Consider the following 10,000-nt stretch of genomic DNA (forward strand, 5'->3'; position numbering starts at 1 on the left):
TATTGTTGTGGCTTTATCCATACGTTGTATTCATCCTCTTGTCCATTAAGCTTGTCTCGTTTCTCCGGAGTTTCTTCATCCACTTACTGACCTGTCTGTCAGAGGTGACTACAGTCATCTCATTCTCGCTCTCTGCTTCTCTCTCGTTCGCTTTCTTTCTTTCTTTGTCTGTACTTTTTCTATTTATCTATCTGTCTGTTTGTATGTTTGTTTTTTCCTCGAATCTTGCGTTTATTATTTCTATAACCAAGTCTTATTTGTTTATCTCTCTTTCCTATCTATCAGGTAAGGAGACAACTTATACACAGCTTTATTCCTCTCTCTATCTCTTTCTCTCAGTTTCTTTCTCTTTTCTCTTTCTCTCAGTTTCTTTCTCTTTTCTCTCTCTCTCTCTCTCTCTCTCTCTCTCTCTCTCTCTCTCTCTCTCTCTCTCTCTCTCCTTTTTTTCCCTTCTCTCTCTCTCTCTCTCTCTCTCTCTCTCTCTCTCTCTCTCTCTCTCTCTCTCTCTCTCTCTCTCTCTCTCTCTCTCTCTCTCTCTCTCTCTCTCTCTCTCATCTCTCATCTCTCATCTCTCATCTCTCATCTCTCATCATCATCTCTCATCTCTCATCATCATCTCTCATCTCTCATCTCTCATCTCTCATCTCTCATCATCATCTCTCATCATCATCTCTCATCATCTCTCATCTCTCATCATCATCTCTCATCTCTCATCATCATCTCTCATCATCATCTCTCATCTCTCATCTCTCATCTCTCATCATCATCTCTCATCTCTCATCATCATCTCTCATCTATGCAAGATAAGAAGCATTTTCTTTCTGTAAACATCTGTACTAAAGCTAACTCCTCTTCTCTTCCATAGGTAAGGAGCCACTGTGTCTACCCGTGCGAATGTGGCTCTGTGCCCGACTGCCCGCCAGGAGTGCCAGTGATCATGGACGGGTGCGGGTGCTGTTGGCAGTGTGCGCGCGAGGCTGGGGAGCCCTGCAATGGTGCCACGCTATGCGATAAGTCGAGGAACCTCACCTGCGTCTATAACAGCACGGCAGAACCGACGGGAACTTGTCTAGGTTGGTATCGGTGAAGGAGAGTTAGGAAGGGAGGGAGAGAGAGAGAGAGAGAGAGAGAGAGAGAGAGAGAGAGAGAGAGAGAGAGAGAGAGAGAGAGAGAGAGAGAGAGAGAGAGAGAGAGAGAGAGAGAGAAGAGAAATTATCTATATCTATCTATATATTATATATATATATATTATAAATATATATTATAATAAATATATATATATATGTATATATATATATATATATATTTATATATATAGAGAGAGAGATGAGACGGTGAGGAGGAGAGGGAAGAGTGAGAGAGAGAGAGAAGAGAAACGGAAGAGGAAAGCAGAAACGATACGCACGAGGCATTAAGAGCCCTAGAAAGATGCCAGAGCACGCGAAACGAGCACGTAATCGAGATCGCTCTAGAGATAGAGAAAGAGATAGCGATAGAGATAGAGATAGGATAGTAGAAATAGAAAGAGAAGCGAAAAGAGAAAAGAGAAGAGAGGACAAGAGAAAGAGAAAGCGAAAATGAGAAAAGAGAAAGAGAAAAGCGAAAGAGAGAAATAGAAGAGAAAATATATATATATATAAATCTATATAAATATCTATATATAAAAATGTATCTAGCGAGAGAGAGAGAGAGAGAGAGAGAGAGAGGAGAGAGAGAGAAGACGAGGCGAGAGAGAGAGGAGAGGAGAGAGAGAGAGAGAGAGAGCACAAGCCCACTGTGTCTACCCGTGGGAATTGGCTCTGTGCCCAGACTGCCCACCAGGAGATTGCTGTGATCATGGGACGGCTCCCGTTGTGGGTGCTGCTGTTGCAAGTGTGCGCGCTTGGTGGGGCAAAACCCTTGCCTATGGTGCCACGTCTATGCTATTAAGTCGAGAGGAACTCACCTGCGTCTACATCAGCCACAGAGGCAGACCGAGGAGAACTTGTATAGGTTCGGTATCCGATGAAGCGTAGAGTTAGGAAAGACAGAGCGAGAGAGATGGTGAGGACGAGAGAGACGATGAAGTGAGATTTCGATGAGGAGAGAGAGAGACGAGAAGAGAGACCCGAGAGAAGGAGATGACGAAGAACGGAGAGAGAGAGAGAGAGCGACGAGAGAGAGATGGAGAGAGAGAACGCCACTATATATATGATATATCGAATCTCATATGTGTATATATATATATATATATAAATATCATTATATTCTATATATATATATATGATATATATATATATATTATACTATATATATATATATAGAGGAGACGAGAGGATGGAGAGAAGAAGAAAGGTAGAGAGGAGAGTAGAGAGAGCAGAGGAGAGAAAGAGAGAGAAGGAAAGAGAGATAGTGAAAGAGAAGAGAAGACCGATAGAAAGAAGAGAGAGGGAATGTGATATTAGATAGAGATAGAGAGAGAGATAGAGATAGCATGATAGAGATAGAGTATAGTGATAGGCCGACCTAGAGATAGCAAGATAGACGAAGAGATAAGAGATAGAGAAAGAGAAAGGGAAAGAGAAAGAAGGAAAACTGAAAGAAAAATGAGCGAAAAGAGATACATGAGAAAGAGAAAGAGAAAGATGAGAAATAGAAGAGAAATATAGTATATATTTATATATATATAATATATATTTATATATATTATATTATATAGTAGAAGAGAGAAGAGAGATGTGGAGAGGATGATGAGAGAGAGTGAGAGTGAGAGATGAGAGAGGAGTCGATGAGAGAGAGAGAAGGAGAAGGATAATAGAGGAGAAAGAAATATACTATATATATATATATATATATATTAGATGTGAGAGGGAGTAGGAGAGAGTGAACGATGATCTCTGGATAGAGAGGTGAGAGGATGAGAGAGACGCGTATGAGAAAAGAGTGAGACGACTCTTCTGAGGAGAGTTACAGGACGTCCGATGAGAGAGAGGAGAATAGACGCCAGGATGAGATCAAGCAGAAGCCCAGAGAGAAATACGAAAGAGAAGAAATATATTTTTATATATATATATATAATAGAGTGATGTGAGGAGAGAGGAGACGAGAGTGAGATGAACAGAGTGAGAGAGAATGAAGAGAAGGAAGAGAGGAGTGTGAGAGACTGTTGAGAAGCAGAAGAGTTTGAGATTTGTGAGAGAATATGACAGAGATAGAGATGAGATGAAGAAAGAAAGAGAGAGAGAATCTGTTAGGAGAGAGAAGAGAGAAATTTGAGAGAAGAACAGGATGCAGCAAGAGAAATGTGAAAAGAGGAAGAAAGAAAGAAAGATGAGGAGCCGAGATTGCAGTAGAGAAGAGGGAAAGAGGTGGAAAAGAGAGAGAGAAGAAAAGGAGGCGAATGATGGAAACGTCAGATGAGAGAAAGGAAAGGGAGAATAGTAGAAAGAGAAGAGGAAAAGATGAGTAGAGGGCAGAGATACAAGGGGGGCTGAGAGCGCGATAGAGAGCGACAGAGACCGAATGAACAAGAGAGCGAAGTATCGGTGAAGAAGAGTTATGAAGTAAGAGAGAGAGAGAGAGAGAGAGAGAGAGAAGTTGAATGCAAGAGAAGAGATGAGACCGAGATGAGAGACATGACAGAGAAGTGGACAGAGGGGAGTAGAGAGACGAGCCCACGAGAGAAGGAGAGAGACATGCGAGACGAGCGATTCATACTCCATGAGCGAAAAAAAGACGCGAGAGATTTGAAAGAAAGAGACAGACAGAGAGATTGTAACGGATCTCAGATGAGAATCCTTACGAGAAGGGATGGTAACTTAGTAGACTTAGGGGATTACAGGAGCGTTCCTTATGGTGTCGCCAAGACAGACATCAGCTCGGAGTGAGGAGCGAGGTGTTTCGCCCCAGGTCTTCAGCAAGAGACTGACTTCAGTGATGATCTCTCTTCCTCTCATTTTTCCTTCTCCTCTCTCTCTCTCTCTCTCTCTCTCTCTCTCTCTCTCTCTCTCTCTCTCTCTCTCTCTCTCTCTCTCTCTCTCTCTCTTTCTCTCTCTCTCTCTCTCTCTCTCTCTCTCTCTCCCTCTCTCTCTCTCTCTCTCTCTCTCTCTTTCTCTCTCATTCTGCCTCTCCCTCTTCCTCTCCCTCTTCCTCTTCCTCTTCCTCTCCCTCTCCCTCTCCGCCTTCCTCTCTTTTTCTCTCCCTCTCTTTTTCTCTCTCTTTCGCAGAGGGAGAGAAGGGAACGACAAAGGAAAAAAGCGAAAGAGAAATAGTGACGCATGTAAAACCGATATCAAACGAGATAAGAAGAAGAAGAAAAATATCTCTCGACAGCAAGTGAGAGAAATTGACCAATGGAGAGCAAAAGAGAAGAGGGGAAAAGTTAAGAGAGAGAAAGAGACGAGCAAAAAAAAAAAAGGCTCTGAGCAACAAGAACAGAGACTAGTTGCATCTCTCGCTCTTTCCCCTCTTTCATCGTCCTCCTCCTTCATTCCTCCTTCTTCTTCCTCCCTCCCCCAGTGGTGAAGCCGGCAAAGTGTACTGTCAACAACGTAACTTATGAGGATGGAGACACCTTCAATCTAGACTGCCGGACTCAGTGTACATGTAAAGTAAGTTTGCGCAGCTGTTTTTGCTTATTATTCCTATTATATTTTTTGATTTTTTTTTTTCGTTTGTTTTTATTTATTTATTTATGTTTTCAAATAAATGGAAGTGAATGTTTTGTGTGTATGTGTGTGTTTTATTTTGAATAGTTGGAATTTGTTGATACGTATTTCTTGTTTTTTTGTGTGTGGCTGTGTGTATATATATCGTATGTGTGTGTGTGTGTGTGTGTGTGTGTGTGTGTGTGTGTGTGTGTGTGTGTGTGTGTGTGTGTGTGTGTGTGTGTGTGTGTGTGTGTGTGTGTGTGTGTGTGTGTGTGTGTGTGTGTGTGTGTGTGTGTGTGTGTGTGTGTGTGTCCCTTTCATCTTATTTCTTTTGCCTTAGTTGCTCATCTCTACTTACTATAACTTATCACAAACTACATCACTCCTGCCCTAACATACCGTAACGCATCACAACTTATCATAGCTTGTTCTACTTACCCAACTTCAATAATCCCCATGCATCTGTTTACTTAGAAGTCCGTAAAAGTTTACTCGATCCACGTCTGTAGTGATTCATGATGTATGTTGCATCATATTGCTTGCGTATCAAGCGCTGCCTCGAACCCACCGTACTCAACACTCATCTTCGTACTGCTCCTCATCCCCGCCTCCTCCTCCTTCTTCCCTCCTCCAGTTGGCCTTCCAACTCATCCCCGCCCTCTCATCCCCCCTCCTCCCCTTCCTCCTCCTCCTCCTCCTCCTCCTCCCCATCATTCTCCTCTCACCCTCCTCCTCCCCTTACCGAATTATTCCCCTAAACCTTCCCTTCCTCCTCTTCTTCCTCGCCTACCTCCTTCCCTCATCCTCCTTTTCCACGTCCTCCTTCGCATTACTCCGCCTTTTTTCTTCTTAAAGTCTTCGTCTCTCACTTTCACCTCGACTACTGCTGATCCTACTCTTACTCTTACTTCTACTCTTACCCCTACCCCTGCTCCTCCTCCTCAATCACTTCCCTCACCTTTCTCTCTCTCTCTCTCTCTCTCTCTCTCTCTCTCTCTCTCTCTCTCTCTCTCTCTCTCTCTCTCTCTCTCTCTCTCTCTCTCTCTCTCTCTCTCCCCTCCCTCCTCTCTCCTCCTCCTCCTCCTTCTTCCCCTCCTCCTCCTCTCCTCCCCTCCTCCTCCTCCTCCTCCTCCTCCTCCTCCTCCTCCTCCTCCTCCTCCTCCTCCTCCTCCTCCTCCTCCTCCTCCTCCTCCTCCAGCCACCTCTTATCTCGCGTGTGAATATAGGAGCCACTTATCTATTGATTCGAGATCGCTCAACCCCTCAGCTCCATACCGTTTTTTGTTGTCTGTTGGCGTTTGAGATTATTAGGAGAGACTTTTTTATTTTTTCTTTATCTGTTTATCTATCTTATTTGGTTTCTACTGTAGTATGAGGTGTTATTAACTGTCGTTTGGTTGTTTGTTGTTTGTATAGTAGTTTGGTAGTGTAAATTATTTTTGTAATTACTAATGGAGAAGGTATCTTGTAAGTATGTAATCTAGATAATTAAAATGATATTAGTAATAATAAAAATGATGATGATGATTGTAATAATGATAATTTTAATTATAATGATAACGATAATAGTTACAATAATAGTGATAACAATAATGATAATAATGATGATAATGATAACAATGATAATGATAACAACAAAGATAGTAATTCATAGTAATAATAATGATAATAAGAACAATAATAATGATGATAACAATAAAAATGATGATATCAATAATAATGATTATGATGAAAATAATTACAATAACAACAATGACGATAATGATAATGATAATACCAATAACTAAATATGATTCGATAGTGTCCCATTCCCCCTGCATAAATGACAGTAATAAATCAGTACACACACACAAAAAAAATTAAAAATAAATAAAAATAAAAAACAATCCCCACCCCAGCACCAAAAATATATATGTATATATAAAAATGAACCAGAATTTTCCTTACTTGATTATTTTGTCCAAGAAAAAAAAATCCACTAAAAAGCTGGAGGTTATTATCGTAGGTTTTGTAGCTGGTGGTCGAGTACTCTACATGATTATTTTTTTCTTTTGAGTTTTTCTCTTTTTGTGGTTTATTCTTGTTTTTCATTATCATTATTCTATGAGTAAGAGATTTCTTTCTTTTTTTTTCATTCTTCATTCATGATTTTTTTTTTTAATAATTTTCTCTCTTTTCCTGTTTGCTCTTTTTCTGTCTCTCTTTTTCCTTGTTTATATTTTTGGTTTATTTAGTATTTACTATTTCATATATTACGTTGTCTTTCTTTATTTATTTTCGTTCTTCCTTTTTCTTTTCTTATTTGTTGGCTTCCCTTTCTTTCTCTCGTTTCATTCCCTCTTTTCTTTTTATTTTCTTCTTTACTTCTCTCTATCTTTTTTTCTTTCGTTCTCTCTATCTTTTCTTCTTGCGTTCTCTTTTTCTCTCTATTTCTCACTTCCTCTTAATCTCTCTCTCTCTCTCTCTCTCTCTCTCTCTCTCTCTCTCTCTCTCTCTCTCTCTCTCTCTCTCTCTCTCTCTCTCTCTCTCTCTCTCTCTCTCTCTCTCTCTCTCTCAGTCTCTCTCTCTTTTCTTTCTTCCTATTTTTTCATTTTTCCCTTTTCTCCCACTCGTCAATCTCCCCTCTCTTCGCTTTTTTTATGAATAATTTAATACAAACATCAAAAATTAATTTATAATCAAGCGACTCATTTCCAAAATCTGCTTAATTGATCGTTTAGCCGAAAAAAATAATTAACTCAAATTAAGTGCCTCTACTTTGGATAATAACTATTTTTCTATCTTTCTTTGCGTATTAGATTGTGTCCTGGTTGTGTGTGTCTCTCTCTCTTTATCACTCTCTCTCTCTCTTTTTCACCCTCTCTCTTTCTCACCCTCTATTTCTCTCCCTCCCCCTCTCTCTCTCTCTCTCTCTCTCTCTCTCTCTCTCTCTCTCTCTCTCTCTCTCTCTCTCTCTCTCTCTCTCTCTCTCTCTCTCTCTCTCTCTCTCTCTCTCTCTCTCTCTCCCTCTCTCTCTCCCTCTCTCCCTCTCTCCCACTCCCTCTCTCTCTCTCTCTTTCCCTCTCTCTTCGTATTTTTGTCGGTTTTGTTGGTGAAGGGAAGCTATAACGTTTTTCATTTTTCGTTTTTCGTTTTTCGTTTTCATTTCTCGTCAGTACTCAGGGTTTTCTTTTTCTCTTTTTTATCTATTGTTCCTCTTTTTATTTTATTTTTATTTTCCTTGTTATCATCTTCTTCATTTTTATTCCTTCATCGTGATGTTCCTTTATTTTCTTTCTCTCATTAATTTCTTCTTCTTCCTTCCTCTCTTGCATTTCTTTTCTCTTCTTCGTTTCTCTATTATTATTCTCTCTCTTTCCTTTCTGTATCATTATTCTTTCTCTTTCCTTTCTCTCTTGTCATTCTCTCTCTTTCCCTTCTCTCTTATCATTCTCTCTCTTTCCTTTCTCTCTTATCACTTTCTCTCTTTCCTTTCTCTCTTATCATTCTCTCTCTTTCCTTTCTCTCTTATCATTCTCTCTCTTTCCTTTTCTCTTATCATTCTCTCTCTTTCGTTTCTCTCTTATCATTCTCTCTCTTTCCGTTCTCTCTTATCATTCTCTCTCTTTCCTTTCTCTCTTATCATTCTCTCTCTTTCCTTTCTCTCTTATCATTCTCTCTCTTTCCTTTCTCTCTTATCATTCTCTCTCTTTCCTTTCTCTCTTATCATTCTCTCTCTTTCCTTTCTCTCTTATCATTCTCTCTCTTTCCTTTCTCTCTTATCATTCTCTCTCTTTCCTTTCTCTCTTATCATTCTCTCTCTTTCCTTTCTCTCTTATCATTCTCTCTCTTTCCTTTCTCTCTTATCATTCTCTCTCTTTCCTTTTCTCTTATCATTCTCTCTCTTTCCTTTCTCTCTTATCATTCTCTCTCTTTCCTTTTCTCGTATCATTCTCTCTCTTTCCTTTCTCTCTTATCATTCTCTCTCTTTCCTTTCTCTCTTATCATTCTCTCTCTTTCCTTTTCTCTTATCATTCTCTCTCTTTCCTTTCTCTCTTATCATTCTCTCTCTTTCCTTTCTCTCTTATCATTCTCTCTCTTTCCTTTCTCTCTTATCATTCTCTCTCTTTCCTTTTCTCGTATCATTCTCTCTCTTTCCTTTCTCTCTTATCATTCTCTCTCTTTCCTTTCTCTCTTATCATTCTCTCTCTTTCCTTTCTCTCTTATCATTCTCTCTCTTTCCTTTTCTCTTATCATTCTCTCTCTTTCGTTTCTCTCTTATCATTCTCTCTCTTTCCTTTCTCTCTTATCATTCTCTCTCTTTCCTTTCTCTCTTATCATTCTCTCTCTTTCCTTTCTCTCTTATCATTCTCTCTCTTTCCTTTTCTCTTATCATTCTCTCTCTTTCCTTTCTCTCTTATCATTCTCTCTCTTTCCTTTCTATATCATGATTCTCTCTCTTTCCTTTCTCTCTTATCATTTTCTCTCTTTCCTTTCTCTCTTATCATTCTCTCTCTTTCCTTTCTCTCTTATCATTCTCTCTCTTTCCTTTCTATATCATGATTCTCTCTCTTTCCTTTCTCTCTTATCATTTTCTCTCTTTCCTTTTCTCTTATCCTTCTCTCTCTTTCCTTTCTCTCTTATTATTCTCTCTCTTTCGTTTCTCCATCATTATTTTCTCTCTTTCGTTTCTCCATCACTATTTTCTCTTTTTCCTTTCTCTCTTATCATTCTCTTTCTTACCTTTCTCTCTTATCATTTTCTCATTTTCCTTTCTCTCTTATCATTCTCTCTCTTTCCTTTCTCTCTTATCATTCTCTCTCTTCCCTTTCTCTCTTTATGCCGGGCTCGAAGGCAAAAGTCTCCGTGAGTTCCGCATCATAAAGAATTTACATGTTATCCCAGACTCCATCGACTGGAAATCTTGGTAGAGGTATTATATTATTTTCTTTTATAAACATTGGTGATATCAGAACGGACAAGATTATATACCGATAGCGATTTGTAAAAAAGGAAAAAAGAAAAGAAAAAAAGATTCAAGCATTCTTGCATATAAAGTGGGTACACAACACACGCATTGTATATATTTGTGTTTTTATGTGCGGGCGTAGAGTGAATTTACTAAAATATAAATTTAAAGTAATCAGAATGTTTTACTCAAATGAGAGATGATGATTATATCAATAAAAGAGTGAACAAAGGATTATTGAAGTATATAATGATTAAGAAGTATGATTAGATAGTTATTGAAACATTAGTAAGAATATATAGCATTGGAAATGATAAATGATAATGATAGATTGATGATTTTTATAATAAGACTATTTGTAAAAGAATAAATTATATATATATTTATAAATATATCATGATGCACTAGTATTAAAAGTAAATGT

General features: G+C 38.9%; 1 protein-coding gene across 1 annotated transcript in view; it reads left to right on the forward strand.

Moving 5' to 3' along the window:
• The window catches only part of LOC122254412 (uncharacterized), a 24,609-nt gene that overhangs the window by 3,195 nt on the left and 11,414 nt on the right, over positions 1 to 10,000 (forward strand). Inside the window, exons 2-3 of the mRNA XM_086542843.1 lie at positions 866 to 1,073; positions 4,498 to 4,589. Coding sequence (XP_086398969.1) covers positions 866 to 1,073; positions 4,498 to 4,589 — 300 coding nt within the window. The remainder of the gene's footprint in view (positions 1 to 865; positions 1,074 to 4,497; positions 4,590 to 10,000) is intronic.

This window comes from Penaeus japonicus, unplaced genomic scaffold (assembly GCF_977035675.1).
Source record: "Penaeus japonicus unplaced genomic scaffold, GWHDUDI00000001_assembly GWHDUDI00000001, whole genome shotgun sequence".
NCBI lineage: Eukaryota > Metazoa > Arthropoda > Malacostraca > Decapoda > Penaeidae > Penaeus > Penaeus japonicus.